The 19,295-nt window shown below is 43.3% G+C and overlaps 1 protein-coding gene across 2 annotated transcripts; it reads left to right on the top strand.

Moving 5' to 3' along the window:
• The first annotated feature begins 755 nt into the window (after positions 1–755).
• Positions 756–18,977, top strand: clockb (clock circadian regulator b). 2 transcript variants are annotated; one of them, XM_030093072.1, is made up of 24 exons: positions 756–966; positions 3,244–3,334; positions 3,793–3,951; positions 4,279–4,367; positions 5,297–5,356; positions 5,669–5,817; positions 6,481–6,572; positions 6,820–6,909; positions 7,140–7,260; positions 7,525–7,638; positions 8,199–8,317; positions 8,408–8,490; positions 8,790–8,896; positions 8,995–9,142; positions 9,272–9,347; positions 10,741–10,885; positions 11,085–11,188; positions 12,453–12,548; positions 12,642–12,800; positions 14,026–14,226; positions 14,741–14,931; positions 15,071–15,203; positions 15,406–15,537; positions 15,645–18,977. In XM_030093072.1, the coding sequence occupies exons 4-24, from the start codon at positions 4,351–4,353 to the stop codon at positions 15,987–15,989; spliced, it is 2,682 nt and encodes an 893-aa protein (XP_029948932.1). In that variant the 5' UTR covers positions 756–966; positions 3,244–3,334; positions 3,793–3,951; positions 4,279–4,350; the 3' UTR covers positions 15,990–18,977. The 2 variants fall into 2 exon arrangements, with proteins under 2 accessions (XP_029948932.1, XP_029948931.1); XM_030093071.1 differs by having other exon boundaries at positions 15,403–15,537.
• The last annotated feature ends 318 nt before the right edge of the window (positions 18,978–19,295 follow it).

Genomic DNA, 19,295 nt, shown 5'->3' with positions numbered 1-19,295 from the left:
ACAGTTCCTGGATGTACCTAGATTGTATATACTTACTGATATTTTCATCCTGCAAATATTGTAAATTTTTATTCAAATGCCTGTATCGGTTTGTGACTATTTACAAATTAGTCCATCATTCTCTTTGCTTCTGTGTCTTGTATTTTTGTATGTAGCACTTGGAACATAAGAAACTTCTCCCTGTGGATCAAGAAATATTCTGATTTTAGCCCAGTATTTCAAGCAAAAATAAAGGGGGAAAAAAAGCACACTGACATGAAGATCTCAGCTGATAATTTCTCTCACAAAAAGAGGTTTGTGATGTAAAGAAATAAAAGCATAACTTGAAGATTGGGGGGAACCTCGACACAGTATATGGTCAACGTCATGGCGTAAAAAGCCTGTGATTGGATGTCGATTAAAGGGGAAACCCCTCGCCATCAGGCAGGGCCATCCCAACCTACTGCACCCTCCTGGACACCATCCAATGTCACATTCACTGCAAACACTGTGGATGCAGCACAGCCGTTCTGTCAATGTATCTGGACCTTGATTTGTGTGTTCACAAATCAGATCGTTCAGGTTTAGTGTTTTCAGTTCATAAAACGTGTAAACCCGTCTTTTTTTCTTCCTATCCTTGAATAGCATCCATCATTTTCGTCATAAACGCAAAGTATCCACCTTGTCTTATTCTCTTAATCGATGACACCTTCCTGGCACCGTCCGAGAAATACTTTTAGCTGCACGAGCCACAGAAATGCGCAGTCACTTCCCCTTTCGAGGATCACTCAGCGATTCCCTCCGTTTTGCTGCTACTGTACTTGCAAAATAGTGCGCCCTACTGTCTGCATTGCGCATGACTGTACGTCGTAATATGAAGTAGGCCTCCTGTTTTTCTCCCCAACCCAGAGTCCTCCTGGCCCCCACCGCCTCGATGCAACGCTCAAGTAAGCAAAACACGGAGAGTGCCGTCGATCATCCGTAAAGGTAAGGCTCTTTTTAATGCACACACGAAGCCCGCGGCGGTGGCCGATCGTCAAGTGAGCGCGTCCGCGGTGATTTGTGGACGGTGTTTTCGGCGTGCGGAAGCGGTCGGACTGCAGAGCAGGCTTCGGGACTGTTTCCGCACGCTTGAGGGAGAGCAAGGCCCAGTGACCCACATTCGGAGCAGCCAGTGTCTATGTGTACGAGTGGGCGAGCGCGTGCTCGTGTCCCTGCCAGTGTGTGTGTGCGCGCGTGCATCGCTGCCCGTGTATGTGTGTGTGTACATACATCTGCCGCGAAAATGTTTCCACCGTCGCCGCTTTTGGGCTTTTTTTCTCCTCCGCCGACATTCACGCTCCTGTCGGCTTCGGCCGGGACCTTGCCCCGCTCGGATGTTTCGGCTCAGTTTCATCGCGGTGTTTAAGGTAATATTTTAGAGATTATATTGTCTTCAATGTCAGTTGTTGCGTGACAGCTTCGGGCTCGGCGCCAGCTCGCTGTGATAAGGGACTGATTTTTTTTTTCCTTCGAGAAACGCTTTTTTAACCTGGCGTTTCGGCGTTTGCTGGAGTTAGCGGGAGGAAACCGGGGCAGTAAGAGCCTTAAATCTCTGGAGTTAAATGAGCAGTTTTCGGTAGCGAGCTTAGTTAGCCTGCTAGCTAGCTATACGGGCTGCTCGCTTTCGGTTGTATAACTCACACCTGTGGCGTTAAAATGTATCTTTTTCACGTTCGCCGTGTTGGAAAACCGCTGTTCGGACCGACGACAACAGTCCACACGGCCGTGCGGCTAATATGAGAGTTTATTCATTGGGAATGGTGTTCAGCTTCTCCTTCACCCAATGAAGGAGCTCAGTCTAATGAGGCTTCACTTATTGGCCGTCAGGAATACTCGACTATAGGTCAGCATCCCGAATTAGAGCCCCGGGACCACCACCCCGACCCCCCAATACCAAAATACCAACATATAATCACAATAACACAGCAGAGTGCCTATGTTCTCCACATGGTAAGTAGAATGTAGAGATGCAACTCCAAACCTGTGAGACACTGTTGATGTGTATTCTTTAATTTGTCACTTTTTTAAAAATATATATCTCGAATTCCAGCAGGGTAGCTTACTCCCTTTCTCCCCCAAGATCTTGTTTGTGAACCTCCTTCCCTTTCTAACTTGTTATTGTCCATATCAATGAGGAAAAGAAAAATCAGCATAGCGTGCCACATACGTAGAATACCAAATGCACATATTTTAAAGGGGTTTATTTACATTGCAAATAGGTTTCTAAATGAGAAAACTGGTATAAAAGTGAACATGTGCCCCAAGTGTGAATTAGCATGTGAGGAGTGGGGCCCCCTTTGGAGGTTAGGGGGCCCTGTACACATGCTCAGTGCATGTGGTCTCACCCTGAATGGCTTTTTTTTTTCTATTTCCTTTCATCTCCCATGATAAATGAAGTGTGTTTGTGCTGTGGTTTGTTGATTGTGACAAAACATTATTTTTCAGTATAGGAGCAATTTAAAAGACAGAATAGTTGAGATATGATTGTTGGTTGCTAGAATGTGGATCCAGTTAAAAAAAAAAGCGTGAATAAAATAGGGACATGTAATAGCATGAGAATTTAACAAGTTAGTGATGTTTGACAGTTTGATTGTTGCTGCTCCAGGTGCAAAAGAATCATTCCATTCAGTACTTCTATTTTCCTTCTTTGACTCTGTGTTTTTTTTTACTGTAGTTACACTAAATCGTCCTTTTAGTTCAGTAACAAAAGAACTGTTCGACAGTCTCTACAGTTTTCCAGCATTTTCCACAGCAAACAAGTAAAAGATAAGTTTTGGAAATAAAACCCACCTAATTCAGTTTTAGTGAAGAAAGAAGTGTGTGGTGGGCCTACTCAGAAATTTTGGGGACAGTTTTGTGAAACAGTAGAATATTCATTGAAGATACACAATTCTGTTTGAGCTTAAAAATGCCAACATTCCCAAGTTACCAGGCCTCGGTTTTTTGGATCAGCTCCCTTTAATGCATAGATTTTATTTCCATCTCCCCACCCCTCCTCCTGAACATTTATTAGTTCCAGAGTTGGGATACATATATATGGGATTTTACATTCTGTGCATAAAGTAAACCTTCGGTAACTTACTGCCGTGCTTTCCAGTTTTACATTCACTTCAACTGCTTATTTATCTTCCACGCTGCTTTTCAGTATTTCAGTGTACTATTAACTTTAAGCTGTAGCCTATGGCGTGTTTGTGAACGACTCCTGGGTCTTTTGTGTTGTAGGAGAGGCGTGACCTGCACATAAGGATTTGTCAGTACCTGGAAAGCCGGGTCTTGAAACAGCTCGTTTGGCAGACAAAACACATTCCACAAAGTAAGTAAAAAAAAAACAGAACTCATTTTGTAATAAATATTTCCATAACAGGTTCCCACTGCTGCAGGGATGAGCATTAATCCCACTTGTCAACATGTGACTGCACTTTACTTAGATAATCCAGGGACTTTCTTTGTGGGAACTTTATGTCATTAGATCAATAATTGTTTTTTTTTTATTATTATATATAAATGCTTTCTCTAAATCAGCCAATATTTTGCATTATTGAATTCTGCTTCACAATATAAGATACAAACTTTTAAGTAAGTGTTAAACACAGTAATTTAAAGATTTCCATCTTGATTTAAGCAAGAAGTAGAGAAGTTTTCCTTCTCTTGGTGAAATCATTAATTCCTGTCTGCGCGTCCAAGGAGACGTACGAGCCGATGCTCATTGGGCCGTCCTGACACGATGAGCCATTTCTGGACCTAACATTTCGGCTCTGATCTCACCCGCAGGTTCAACTGACCACCATGTCTTTCCCGTGGTCTGGTGCCCTCCCGTGACCTCAATGACCTCAACACCACTTTTGACCCTCAAGTCAGCGTTGACCCCACACCCTTTCTACAACCCCTGAGAGAAGACCTGAACCGAGCGTGTGCATAAGCTGCAGTGGGGTGAGAAGCGATCATGTAGTTACACATAGAACTAGAATATGATGCATTTGATTGTTGGTTATGGAAGGAGTGAATCCACTTCTGGTCGTTTTTCAATTTAAAAACAAAACAAAACTTGACCTTTTTCCAGATTTTTGGTTTTAGCTGCACATGTCAGAAAGCCGTGATATGTTTCATAGTCGGTTACAAGTGATTCAGATAGAAAAGAGACGCCATTGTTTGAATCTCACCGCAGTGCGTTGCGTGACAGCACGTGTTCTCAGTCCACTGAGATGCAGTATGAACTGTGGCTTTAATGCTCCAACTCACGCTGTTCCCTCTCCCCAGGTGGTCTTCCAAATGCCTACCTCACGCCTAAAGAACAAATCACTGCAGCCACAGCCCTGATCAGCAGCCACCATGACATCAAGCATAGGGTATGCTGCAGCACGCTGTCAAAGATCGCAGCCCTTCCTGAAGTCACAGCGATTCAGTTGCATTCCGTATAAATCACACCATCAGAAAAATGCAAGCTGTCTCAACATTGTGTTATTACTGTGTCATTAATAGATTTCCTTTGACAATATTTTGATGAAGAAAAAAGAAAAGGAAAAAAAATAAACCTAAAGTTTTCAAAGTAGCAGCCAACCCTCTTCAGGGGAGCCTCCAACCACTTCCAGTGGAGAATCTGGATGCACAAGCTATAATAGCAGCATCGCCGTATGCTGTCAGAAAAAGATCAGTTGACAGAATAAAAGTGTGTGATTGTGGGAAAGAGACAGGCCAAAGCAGTGTGGGGGAAAATGATAATTTCCTAAACTTGATCCAGTGCTTCACAGAAAAGACCTCGCTTATGTATTTGATATTCGGTAAGAAGTTGCATAAACTACGATACTGCGATATCTTGGCCCGGCTTTTTGAGTCTCTGTTGGATTAAGTAACACAATTATGATTCCTCTAGCATTCTTCAAATCTTTTGATTCTAGACCTTCAACACTTGCATCGGATCCATTTGTATGTTGTTCATGAGTACAACTGACAGTTTTTTTTGTTCTGTCTTCACTAAAACATACGTAAGAACACACGAACACATGAACACACCCAGTTACACAAATGCGATTAACCTTCTTGGCAGCTAAACACATTCCTTTCTGCTTTCTCTGTCTCACTTCTTTTTCCTTTTTTTTTCCTTTTTTTTTTTTTTACTTGACCCAAAAATAAACCGGCTTTGGCATGTGTAGTAGGAATCCTCTCATTAGTCAACATCCGTCATTAGCTATTATTAACAGTGCATATGTGCTGTCAAGAAATGTGCCCACAGGAACGCATAATGTGACTCTAACATTTTGTTTTTCTTTTCTTTTAGGGATGATTGTAGCATCTTTGATGGGTTGATGGAAGAAGATGAAAAGGACAAAGCAAAACGGTAAGATGAGCACTCTGCAGTGATGGTTAGAGGACTATACAGGTATCTCTCAATCTGTTATTTTTCACTTTTCTGAGAATACACTGAAACATCTCAAGCATTTTTTTTTTATAATTGTGACAGTTATGTGCCTCAGTTTAATATAAGAAGAAAAAAGATCTAATTCTCATTGTCAAGCAACCATGAAGCCCCACATTAACTTTGTCATTGCATTACTTTTTCTCTTTTTTTCGAGATGCACTTGTACTCTTGAAAACTGTCGGTGTGTTTGGCTTTTTTGGATAGCAGATTAACTGTGCTGTGCTTTTGCAGTGTGTCCCGTAACAAGTCGGAGAAGAAGCGGAGAGACCAGTTCAATGTCCTCATCAAGGAACTCGGCACGATGCTGCCGGGCAACACCAGGAAGATGGACAAGTCCACCATCCTGCAGAAGAGCATTGACTTCCTGTGTAAACACAAAGGTCAGGGCTCCCGACTGTCCGTGCGTCTCTCCCTGTGTTTATGTCCAACACCTCACGCAGTCGAGGTGTCTTGCTTCATAATCAGATTGATTAACTTTTGGTGCACTCTGTCATTAGAGCTTGTTTACCTTTGTCTTTAAAGGTCTGTAAAAACAGGAGGCTTGTTAGAAACTCTAGACAGAGGAAGAAACTTTTATTTAACTTAACTTTTCTATTAAAGTTCAATAGACAACCATTTTCTGATGACTCTCCAAATATGTACTCTAAATAATTCCTCACAGTTTGTTGAAGTGGACTTAAAAAAAATAGAATTTTATTGAAAAAAAACATTTGATTTATCAAGACAAACTCACCAAAAATTGCGCTATTAACTAAATAAAGTTGCTTGATTTGACAGTCCTAGTTCTTGTTTTTATTACACCCTTGCTTATTTTTGGTAGAAGTTTGAAAGAAATAAGTTGATTGGAAATGAAAAAGCCGTTGAGCCGTGCTGCTCCCGCTGCTGTTATCTGGTGTTCAGTTGAACTGTTGTCTGTCCTCTGTGGACCTGCCATCTCCAAGATGTTTACACTTTCACCACATCGTATTTAGTTCACTAAACATTTACCCGAAAGCTCTTTTATATATTGTCTTGACGTGTTGGTGTTTTGTTTTCCTCATCAGAAATTGCGGCCCAGTCGGAGTCGAGTGAAATCCGGCAGGACTGGAAGCCTCCGTTTCTTAGCAATGAGGAATTCACTCAGCTCATGCTGGAGGTCAGAAATGTCAAATTTTGTTTGTAATCCTGCTTTTTACTGACTCTACTGTTATGTTAATACAGTGGGAATGTATTTAAATCCAAATCCGCTTCCAACAGATGTATTTAGATAGAGATTGGTTAGATATGTCACACTCTGAACTTTTTTAAGTAGATTTTAAATGTTAATCTTGTGAGTGAAATCCAATTCTGAGGCTTTAAATTCTAACATGTTTTGCTCTTATTCTGTTTTACATTTGTATCAGGCTCTGGACGGCTTCTTTATAGCAATAATGACCGATGGGAACATCCTCTATGTTTCTGAGAGTGTCACTTCTCTACTAGAACACCTGCCAGTGAGTATCTCTTGTTGCTCCTCCTGTGTGGGATGTATTAGTCAACGTATTAGTCATACACAGTTTTGTAGAACAACAAGCTTTAACAGGATTTTTGTGTGTGTGTGTGTGTGCGCGGTTGAGATTAAACATGTCAGAGTGACCTACATGCAAAGAAAAGAGGGATTGGCTTTTCCTTGACTTGTGTTAATGATCTCATGCACGTTTGTGTGTGTGTGTGTTTTTAACAGGCGGACTTGGTGGACCAGAACTTGTTAAACTTCCTGCCCATTGGGGAACACTCCGAGGTGTATAAGGCTCTGTCCACACACCCCTCCGACTCGGAGAGCCTTAGCACTGATTACCTGAAGAGTCAGTAACACCCCATCATTTTCTGTTTTCTTCCTACTTGTCCTGATTATTTCCAGTAGTTCTAGACAGGATTGTGCTTCCGATGATGCACCGTAGCAGTAGGAAATGTTTATTTTCTGGCCTGATGCTTGAATGCCTCTGCCACTGGTTTGTCTTGATTCCCTTCCAGGAACCATGACACATTTTCGACACCAACAATGCAGTGAATACCATCACAATGTTAGTTATTTCTGCCTCTTTTTGTTCTTTTTCTTTTGTGTCCAGCAAAAAATCACATGGAGTTCTGCTGTCATATGCTGCGAGGGGCCATCGACCCTAAAGAGTCTCCCGTCTATGAATATGTTAAATTCATCGGCAACTTCAAGTCTCTTAACAACGGTACGTCTCCGAGTCATGCGCTAATGTCATTTACTTGAATTTAACTGAAATCTATGCGGGAAATGTTCACCCACCAAAAAAAAAAAAAAAAAAAAACATCTAACAGTGAAACTCTTGTGTGGACTATACTGGTCTAGAGCTGCTGTGTCAAACATAAGGCACGTGGGCCAAAACTTGTTTATAAGAGGTTCCAATCGAGCCCATTTTGAACCACAATGCATCAATAAAATGAACTTTATGTTACGATTGCAGGCATTTTCAGTTTGAATTGTTGGGTTTTGCGGATTTTTTTCACGTATCTTCTGCACCGCAACAAAGAAAAACATTCAAATTTATATTCAAGAGTTATTATTATGGCATTATTTCACTGGTCCGACCCACTCAGGAAATTGGGCTTTATGTGGCCCCTGAGCTAAGATGTGTTTCACCTCTGGTCTCAACCTCCCAGCTGCTCAAGTCGCATCAAGAAATGCGTCCTGTGAGGAAGCATCAAAAACACACTCACTGGTCTTATTTTTGATATTGTGGTCCTCCTGTGTCGTCCGTCCTCTGTTGAGCAGTTCCCAACGTGACGAGGAACGGCCTGGCAGGGGTGCTCCAGCGGTCGCTACAACCTGCCTTCGATGACCAGGTGTGCTTCGTAGCCACCGTCCGTCTGGCCAAGCCTCAGTTTATCAAGGTACCGTCCACATTCGCACTCGCCTCCTTCGCTCATTTGACTTAATGTAACACGTCTTCAAAGCTGTTCTTTCTGCTGTTTTATTTACAGGAAATGTGTACGGTGGAGGAGCCCAATGAAGAATTCACCTCTAGGCACAGTTTAGAATGGAAGTTCCTCTTCTTAGACCATCGGTAAAAACACAAATACACACAAAGCATAAATCTAATGGGAGATTTCTGCTTGTTTTCCATCTGTCTACTTAGAAAATAGTCACACACATGCAGAATAAAACAGTAATGGCGTTGATACTAAACAAATGATTCAGTAATCCATGCAATGCCACTTACTTATCATCTTTTTAATATCTTTTGATCCTATGCAAACTCTCCTAACTTCAGTAGCTGTTGATTGTGATACGATTCTTGTCTGAAAATATTCAAACTTAACTCATCTCTCTCTCTCTTCTTTTGTTTTCTAATTTTGTTTTCAGAGCACCGCCAATCATAGGCTACCTGCCTTTTGAGGTTCTGGGAACGTCAGGGTACGATTATTACCACGTGGATGACCTCGAGACGCTAGCCAAATGCCACGAACACTGTGTGTACTCGCGCTTTTTTCAAATCCACTTTCAATTCATTTGTTCGTGTTGCGTGCAACATGTTTGCTTGAGCGTCTCCCTCTTCTCTTGTCTGTAGTGATGCAGTACGGTAAAGGGAAGTCATGCTACTACCGTTTCCTAACTAAAGGTCAACAGTGGATCTGGTTGCAGACACAGTACTACATCACCTACCATCAGTGGAACTCACGACCCGAGTTCATTGTCTGCACACACACAGTGGTCAGGTAGAGATGAACACAGTTATCAATACTGCAATTATATATATATATATATATATATATATATGCCCTCATTTTTATGTCGCATTTTTGTTGCAACCCTGTGTCTGACGGTTGTTCTTATCTAAACTGCAGCTATGCAGAGGTGAGGGCAGAACAGCGCCGAGAGCTGGGCATCGAGGAGTCTAATCCAGAGGTTACTGCTGACAAGGTGAGGAAATTACAGATCTGACAACGAAATTAAGTCTTGTGAACAATTAGTTTCCTTAATGACACAACTGAAGCGGCAATTGGTTTAATAAAAAACTCCCTCAATACATAGAAGAAAACCACAAGGGTTTTTTTTTTTTTTTTGCTAAAGACTTCAAGGTCTAATTCTTTTCATAGAAACCTAAGAGTCAAAGAATAGCTTAGTTGTGTTTCAGCAACATGGGGACTGCAGCATTGTGTTACTGAAAGGTGCACAGTCAAGTGTTATTATGATGCCTCTTTCTGTTAACGGCCTTTTCAATATGTGCAGAGGATGCAGGTCTGTCGAGGTTTTATTCCGAGAAGATAGACGTAATGTCGGTATCTGATAAAGTATTTGCTGATCGTCGATTGAATGTTTGAATTCTGGCCTGAGCTGCGCTGCTTTTAGAGCCTGGTACCGGGAAACGAGGCGTGGGAATCTGACTGAAGGTCAGTCACTGGGTGAATCTCCCAACGTGACTCTGCGCTCCATGTGATTACCTTCAGATCAAAGTGTTTGAAAAATACGAGCGAATGAAGGTAAATTACTGGATCAGACTGAAAGAAACAGAGTCATACAGAGTCGGCCCGATGTCGAATGATTAACTCCTCTCACGAGCGATTTCCCTGCTGGTGAGATACGAAGATGGTATCAGATTTTCACAGTGAAAGTAAATAAAGACCCATAGTTAAAGTAAGTCCCGTGTAGTTTTGGACCAACAGTGTGTATTTATATAGTTCGCCTGACTTAATGCTTCCTCTCGTTCTGCTGACAAAAGTTTAAATTCGTCACTGCCTGTTCTGTGAGCTGTGCACTGCAGAATTTGCACACAGTGTTTCCTCTTGCACGCTGTCCTACAAATAAACTCTTTGTGGCTTACCAAACCGAACATATTACTGCTGAGTTCTTGGGTGGCGAGTATCCTCTCTCTGTGTGCGGCGAAGCCTTTCACTCTGACCTGACGGTGGGAAGGTAGCAGCTGCAGCCTGAGAATACTTTCAGATCTGGGTTCACTAGCTCTTTTTAAGAGGGTCCTTCAGTAATCTAATCTCTGAGATACAGACAAAAAGCAGAATGCGTGCGGACTTGACTCTTTATCAAGACTAGTTGAGATCATCATTGATCTGCGATCAGGACAAAATCGGGTGAAAATATCCACGAATCCGAGAAGAGACCAAGGCTGGTTTTGAGGACTACAGCATTCTCAGTGGCTAGTCTTCATTTTGTTGTACTTGTGTAACATTTGGCAAAAGAGAAATATTAAAATGTTCCATAATTTCCTGAATAGTTCTTTTTATTTCTGTTCCATCATCCGTGTATCTGTACTGAGTTTATAAGTATTGATACATATATGTGCTCCCTGTGCTTTCAGAGCCAGGACTCTGGCTCGGAGTCACAGCTGAACACGTCCAGCCTGAAAGAAGCTCTGGAGCGATTTGACCGCAGTCGAACCCCCTCAACATCCTCACGAAGTTCTCGCAAGTCCTCTTCACATGTTTCTGACAACACCTGCACTTGTAAGTGACACACACACGCACAGTTGCATGCACAATCATTAATCCATTACGCCTGACCTATATTACGAAAACGAGTGTGTGACTCGTCTATTTTGGTGTTCGTTGGGATGACTAAGTTTTGCAGTGAGATGATCTGATCTCATCCGCAGCCGCTGAAAAACAAACAAAAAAAAGCTCATTAATGATTCTGTCTCTGCAGCAACAGCTTCCAAGCTGCACATGGACACGGCCACGCCGCCCCGACAGTCGCTGGCCTCGACCATGGAGATGACGTCGCAGCGTCGCTCGTCCATCAGCAGCCAGGTGAGACACGATTGGCTCAAAACAGCCGCCTGTAGTCTGCAGGAGTGCAGCGATGCAGTCTGCACCTCGGCTTTTGGTTTCATTGCATAAAGAGAATCATTCTTTTCCCCCCAAATTATCTCTTTATTTTGCTAATCAGCAGAAACTATAATTTATGCATAGAGGGACATGTTTCAAGCAGCATGTGCAGACAGTGAAATCCCTGCTAAGTTTTCTTTCCCATGTGGTTGGATTCAAAAGCGAAACTGATTTGATCCCGCACCAGGGATTTGTATGAAGCCGGCGCATTTCCAAACGTGTGTCTCTCCGCTTGTGCTTGCCACAGCTCCCTTTGTTTTTTTTGTTTTTTTTTGCGCTTCTTTTCTGTGTGAGGCAAGCGTGACTTTCCCCGGGTCCAGTCGCCACAGTGTGAGGGAGTGAGTGGGCGGCACCACTTGGATATTAACTAGCGGGGAGCGCTTTTGTGCAGCAGACTGACTCATCCTGTGGACAGGCGCTCACACGCACACTCACGCTGGCCTGCAAAGTATCAATGCAAATTCAATATTTACACGCCGAGAGCCGTTGCTTCCGTCCTCGTCTGCGACGTCACAGAAACCTCTGGAAGAGACACGAGTGTCATGAATGGAGATTAAGTTGAAATAGCTTGTAATTGGAGGGGGAGGGGCCTGGTAAGCCAAGGAGAACTCGTCTAACCAGAAAAACTGCTTTGCACAGTTACAATAAATATACAGAATATACCACAAACCCCTGATGGAAAGCATCAGAAAAGACTCGACTCAGAGGCACTTCAGGCAGTCAAGGATTCTTTTCTTGAATATCAAAACTACAAGTCTCCACTGTTGTTTTTTTTTTAATTTTTTGATCTTAAAAATGTTTTCACCCTACTAAACAAATAAATCTGATGTTCCACTGCACCAATATGTGATTGGCAGAAAGATTTTTTTTCTTTATTTCCTTCCCCAAAGACAAATGAAAACAAAGCTTGCGAGTCGCTGCGCCGTCTCATTTTTAAACTCTGGGTCATGAGACGGGTGGGGATGGAATGCCGATGATGTCAAAGGCAGCCAGAAGCCAGCGACAGGGTAGCGCCGCCGTGTCAACATAGATGATGAGAAGTTCTATGTGAAAAATTAAAAAGGGAGTTGCTAGATTGTTTTCCATATATGCACAGGTGCTCCATTTAAAGAGCGATTGTTCACTGAAAGCATTTTACAACACTCCAGCTCTCATCCCTGTTTGATTGTCTTTGTTTTTTTTGCAGTCGATGAGCTCCCAGACCACAGGACAGAGTGTGACTCCAGGCATGATCACTCAGCAGCAGCCACAGCAAGCACAGCAGCTCCAGACGAATGTACAGGTCAGACAGTCTCACAGGAGAAGAGCTCAAGGATTGGTTGAACTGAAATGTTTTGCGCATTGAGGTTAATTTTCTTATTTCCCCCTCCACAAGCCGGTGATGGAGTTCTCAGCCCAGGTGAATGCAATGCAGCACCTAAAGGAGCAGCTAGAGCAGAGGACCAGAATGATCCAGGCCAACATCCAGCGGCAGCAGGAGGAGCTCAGGCACATCCAGGAGCAGCTGCAGAGAGTCCAGGGACAGGGCATCCAGGTAGGCTGTCCACACAGCAGGACTCTGTAGCAGATGATTATTTTGGTTTTCATGTGATTCTGGACATCATAATGACGGTATTGGAGACTACGCTTGACTGTGTGTGTGTGCTATATAATAACTTCCTACAAATCACTTCATTTCTGTTTGAATATATTCCAAATCCCTCTTTAAAATCTGATAATGACACTTTATTCAATGTTACTTTACTGGTTGGCGTCAGACTGTATGTTGGCCAGTTTGTATCCTCATATTTAAGTCATGTGGGGACTCGTCTTTCAATCCTGGTTGCAGCAGCCAGTACCAAGTGTTAGTTTTTTGGAGGGTTTCATCCAATATTTAGTGTCAGTTACAATTGCGTGTGTTTCTGACCTTTGTAAAAGAAAGCGAAATCGGCATAAAACATCATTTTCATTGCATTTTTGTTTTTATCATGTCTCTGATGGCTTTTATGATCAAAGTTCTTTATTCTCTTTTCCTTTTTGAGCTACAGTTTAAGTGGGAAAGGTGCCATAGAAATGAAGTTAATATTGGATTAAGTCTTAAACGCTTCAATCTCTGACTTTCATATCCTTCCATTTATTTTTCCTCGTGACTTTACTGAGCCAGAGCTGAGTAGATGAGTTGTCGCCGTTGTTAAAAGCTTGAATTAGATAAAACAGCACTTTTCTGAAGCAGCTCCAGGAAGCAGCAAACCAGCAGAGTTTGTCCTGCTTTGCTTGCTCAGTTTATTGAAAAGTTTCTTGTTTGGAAAACGGCAAACATGAAGCTTCGTGCTCAGACTGTTTTCCAGATTTAGAAAATCTCTTCAGTGAACCAAACTGGGGTTCAGCCACTCTTCCTTTTAAAGGACTAGTAGATGTATGGTGCTTTGTCTCTTCCTGCTGTGTTGTACCTGTTTTGCGTGACCTAGATCAGGACTAGAATCATGCATTATGTATTATTCTTCTGTTTAGAAGAAACGGCAATAATAAACCTTCACCGCCTGAATATTCATCCACTGAGTCTATTTTTCCCACAGCAGGCCATCATGTTGTTGCGATAAACACAGATCGGATTGGACAAAGAAATGTCCAAAAATCACTGTGTGCAGGGTCAATTTCACCCCGGCCTGTCTCTCTCGTTCTCTCTCTCTCTCTCTCTCACACACACACACACACACACACACACACACACACACACACACACTGCTGTGGTCTTACATTTGCTGTCTGTATGTTAACAGATGTTGCTGCAGCAGCAGGGTGGAGCGATGAACGTGCAGCTCCCTCAGGTTGGGTCGGTCCAGCAAACGAACGCGCTGACCAACCAGGTCCAGCAAACCACCATCAACCCCGTCCATTCAGGAAGCCAGCAGCTGACCATCCAGCAGCAGGCTCCTCCCCCTCAGCAGAGTTTACAGCAGCAGACCAACACCCTCACTCAGGTGAGGGACACAAAACACACCGTTGTTCTGTATTCAAGGTCTGCAGAAAACGCTCGTCTTGTTTGAACTTCCAAGACTTGAATTTGCATTTCTCCAGTCCCGCTCTGATGATACATTCATTCAGACGACAGAGAAGCGCCTCGGGGCGTGAGCTCATAATCGTGTCAAACCACAGGAAATCCTGTGTGGTAGTGAGAGATCATAAAGCGCACAGAGAGAAAACACAGGCCATGTTTGCTGTGGTTTGGGATACCATACTTATTGCCCTACAAGTTAGCTTTTCACAATAGTATGCTACTTTTAAAAAGCAGCCTGCTTAACAACAGCAATCGGCTTCATGTTTGTGTATCAGCAGTAACCACACAGTGATACAGGAGTGGCTTCAGTTCACACTAACGTGTGAATTTTCCTTAACAAAGCACAGATTTGTGATGTTTGTGTGAGACTGTTGTGAAGGGAATTAATCTCAATTTTTTTTTGTACTGATGTGATCTTTTCCACTGTTTCTTTGTAGCCCCAGCGTCAGCCCCAGCAGCCTGCTCAGGCTCAGCCTCAAGCACAGGGCTCGGTATCCGGTCCACTCTACAACATGATGATTTCTCAGCCTGGTCAGCCGAACGTGCTTCAGATCAGCACCAGCCTGCCACAGAACAACACACCGCAAGGCACAGCAGTGGCAACCTTCACACAGGACCGTCAGATCCGGCAAGTACACAATAAATCGCACCTGATACATGGCGAAGCGACTAAGGTTCAGGGCTCTTTAAGGGGTTGAAATGGTAGATATTACGATCTGCAGATAATTTTCTGAATTGCTCTGTTATGTGGATTTCACTCTCTTTAGATTCCCAGCAGGGCAGCAGCTAGTAACCAAGCTGGTGACGGCCCCCATGCACGCATGTGGAGCCGTCATGGTGCCTACGTCGATGTTCATGGGGCAGGTGGTCACTGCGTACAACCCCTTCGGTGGCCAACAGGTAAACATTTGAGTAAAATATGAAACGAAACATCCGCCGACGATCAGGAATCCTCAGAGAGAAACGCACTGAATTTTTATTATGAAGGCACCATAATAAAACTTGCCCGTCTAACCCAGTGAACTATAAACTAAAATAAAAGTAGGGTGGAGTCACCGGTCTTGTTTTTGCTCCTTGTTAATCACCTGTGTCACTCCAGCAGGGAGGGCAGACACAGACTCTGACTCTGCAAGCCGCCCAGCCTCCCCAGGGCCAGGCAGACGGCCAGAACCCCACTGCTGTGGTGGCGCAGGGCGGCCAGCAGGGGCAGCAGCAGCAGCAACAATTCCTCCAGGTATCAGGACAGGCCCGTGGCTTCAGACATTTGTTTTGTCTTTTCATGGCTAAACTTGCTGATACGATAAGTTTTCTAACGGTTGTGTTGTTGTTGTTTTCTGCCAGGGCACTCGCCTTCTCCATAACAACCAGTCTACCCAGCTGATTCTGCAGGCAGCTTTCCCACTCCAACAACAGGGCACTTTCACGCAGGCAGCGCATCCACAGCAACAACAGCAACAACAACAACAACAACAACAACAACAGCAGCAGCAGCAGCAGCAGCAGCAGCAGCAACAACAACAGCAGCAGCAGCAACAACAGCAACGGCAACAACAACAACAACAGCAGCAGCAACAGCAACAATCTCACCACCAGAGGCACCAGCAGCAGCTGAAACCACAGCCCCAGAAACAGCAGAAAGCCTCGGCGTCGCACAGGACTGACAGTGTGAGCAGCCAGCCGCAGTGAAGCCAGCAGGAGAAGGCGATGAGTGAGAAAACCCGAGTGGGGGGGAGTGGGGGGGGGGGGGGGGGGGGTGAGGGTTCTAAAAACTCTTGCGGAGGCTTGTTCGCTCGTGTGGCCGTCACAAACTCCCTCCTTGCCCCAGAACCGCTGCCCTCGTTCCTCCGTCTGAAAGAAGTGAAGCATAGGAAAGAGGAAAAGTCTGTGAGCCCACCAGGAACTCACCAAAGATTGTTACCATGGCAACAGGATGGATTAAAATCCCCGTGGCGGGGGCGCTCCGGTCTCCGTGGAAACCTGGAAGAGAAACAGGCTGTTGCCCGGATAACAATGGACTGTTTTTTGTTTGTTTTTTTTTTTTTTTGAAGGTGTGTCAAAGTGGACTGACCTTGTACAGATTTACTGTATGATAAAGAAAAACACAACATGTAAATATCCAGCATAGCCTAACAGAAAACAGAAATGTAGTATTTTATATGATTGCATGGAAAGAAGAACTGTGTAAGCTTTTATTAGTTGCTTTTGAAAATTGAATTTTTACTTTGTTCCAAGTGTTCTCCGGTCAAAGGTGGTGCGATGAACGCGCTCTCCCGAGACCAATCCCATCCCCGCCCCCACTCAAAAAAGAAAACAAAAGAGAAGTCCAGTTTGAGGCTTTAAAGCTCTGTCCGTGTGTTTTAACAAAAATATTATGGTTGGGCTTGGGTTTTTTTTTTTTTTTTTTTCTGTGGAAGTTGTGTTTTGAACACCCTGTCTCCAAGACAAAAATGGCTCTTTTAACTTTGTAATCACAAATTATATTTGGCAAGAAAGTAGATACCAGTTTAACTGAATTCTTTGCAGGATGATTACTGTATGTATAACGGGTTTAGTGATTCCAAGTGCCAATAACTTAGTCAATTATGTTTTTTTTTTTTTTTTTTAATTTCAAACAGACTATTGAAAGGCGTATATATATTTTCCAACAAGATATTTCCCCTAATGAAGTTCGAGCGTGTGTATATATTAGGGATTATTTTTTAACACTCAGAGAGCCCTATACGTAACAAACAGTATATCCTCAACCTCCTGAAACTTTAGCACTTGATGTGGTTGTGTACAGTAAATCACTGTCGAGACCTAGTTGTTTGTAATCCGTGGTGTGATTCTGTGAGTTTTTGAGAATACAATCTTTGTATGCATGAGTGAGCATGAGTGTGTGTGTGCGTGTGTGTTTGTCGCCCCTTCGTGTCTTACAATAATTGACTTAGTAAGGGTTTGAAGTTGCTGGACGGTACTTGTATTCTCAGGAATGTGGAAAGTTTTAGCTTCTGCCTCAGTCTGGAACTAGACTGCAAAGGATTAGACAGTGATGCTGCAAAGACCAGGGGAAGAAGTGTCAGAAAGGGTGTGGCAACTGAATCAAATTTGACCTAGATTTTTTTGGTATTTTTTTTTCTCTCCAAGTCTCTCTTGTTTCCTGTATTGAAACAGAAGTGGAATCCCCCAAGACGGAAGCAAAAATATGCTGTCCTGTTGAAGGGTGGAGGGAGCTTTCGAGTCACAGCGGCGCACAAACAAAGCGCAACCCTTTAGCTTTCCCCCTCCCCTGACTGGAGTCTACTGACTCCATTATACCAGCAAATGTGCATTTCTACTAACCAACAGCCCCGTGGTCTGCTGTATCATCAGTGTGTTATCCTTGACGTCTCGTCCTTGGCCTCACAAATCTTCATGCAGTTCGATTCCCTCATCTCTCTCAGTTCTCAAACAGCAGTTGAAACCAGGATTGGGTTCCAGGTCCATTACAAAAAAACTAACAGCAGAAATGGGTTTGAGCTCAGCCTGTGTGCTTCAGTGATAAAGCCATATCAAACAGTAAAGCCTTGGATTGGAGGAAGTGTGGCGGTTGGCAAAGGAGCAGCTCGAATGTGTGTGTGTTGTTTTTTTTTTTTTTGTCTCTCGGTGTAGTAAAGATGGTGTGAATGGATGAACGTGCGTTTGTGTGTGTGCGATTATAGCATCTCCTTCTCTTGATCCTACTTCTTGTATCACTCGGGGGTGTCAGCGTTGGTTTCCCCTGGCGATAGCCAATCAGTTCTTGCGTTGCAGTATAAAGGAATAATTGTAACTTTCATGAAACGTCCTCCTCGGTTGAGCTTGATGTTGTGCAAGTCTGAGGGGCAGCTCAACCTAAATATATATATATATAAATGTGTGTGTGTGAGAGTTTGGTTGTGTGTTAGCTGTCACTGAAACCCATTATATTTTCATATGGAAGTGGATGTGTGCCTGGGGAGAGAGGATGGATGCGCAGCACTGCTCACCTGTCAGTCAGGCTATGAAGAACACGGGCACCAGCCTGCCGGACGCTTATCACAGTAACTACGCATCAGACAAGTCTCAAATACTAACCCTCTGATCAAAAAGGCCCTTTTTGTGGCAAAGCGGGGAGGAGTCGTCGTCGTCCCTGCTTTGCCCCACAAACGAGGACTCAGAGGGATGAAACTCGGAGGGTCTTATTATTTGAACCAGGTCTTCCACTCGTCACGCAGCGACTATACAGTAGATCCTCTGTAGACTAGTTTGTGTTCAAGGTATCACTATAATGGGTAGTGTTGAAATGTTTTGTGTCACTGATACCCAGCCCAAAGAATGTAAAGGTGTTCTAAAAAGAGACTTAATGGATGTTGTAACTGTTGATTATTGGAAAACATTTGACAGGCTTTGAGATGAAGGAAAAAGAGGGGTGTAAAATTCAAAAAAACAAAAAAAAGAGACTATTTTTGCAAGAATACACTTTAAAAAAAAATAATGTGGAAAGCAGTGGTGATCATCGTGAAAACCTATGCATGTTTCTCCATTTATAAACTTCTGACGACATCTGGTTGGATAAGAGTTCGGAAACTGTTGAACCGGGATATTTGATGCGGGACGCCATTGATAAGACAGCGAGGTCCTCCCCTCCCTCACAGATACACAGATCACCTTTCCACCACACGGTTTGGTTCTAAAGAGTCCTAGTACTAGTATAATACTGTACACATACACAAAAGCTAAAAACACCAGTATTCAGTGTAAAATGGTGCTATGCTTACCTGTACTGTATGTATGTATATCCCTTCTTATGCTCTTCGACTGTGCTCCTTTATCTACCCCAAAGTCAAATGTCATAATAATCAATATTTTGAAGCAAAATGTTTGCTATTATTATAAACCCCCCCCGCCCCCCCCCCCCCCCCCCCCCTCCTCCCCCCCTCTTGGTCAATTTGAAAAATAAAAACAGTTGCAAAAATATTAAACGTGACATTTGCTGCAGTTGTGAAGTTTCTT

Source organism: Salarias fasciatus, chromosome 6, assembly GCF_902148845.1.
Source record: "Salarias fasciatus chromosome 6, fSalaFa1.1, whole genome shotgun sequence".
Lineage (NCBI taxonomy): Eukaryota > Metazoa > Chordata > Actinopteri > Blenniiformes > Blenniidae > Salarias > Salarias fasciatus.
Note: the sequence above shows the minus strand (reverse complement) of the source record. Positions and strands in the feature narration are given on the sequence as shown.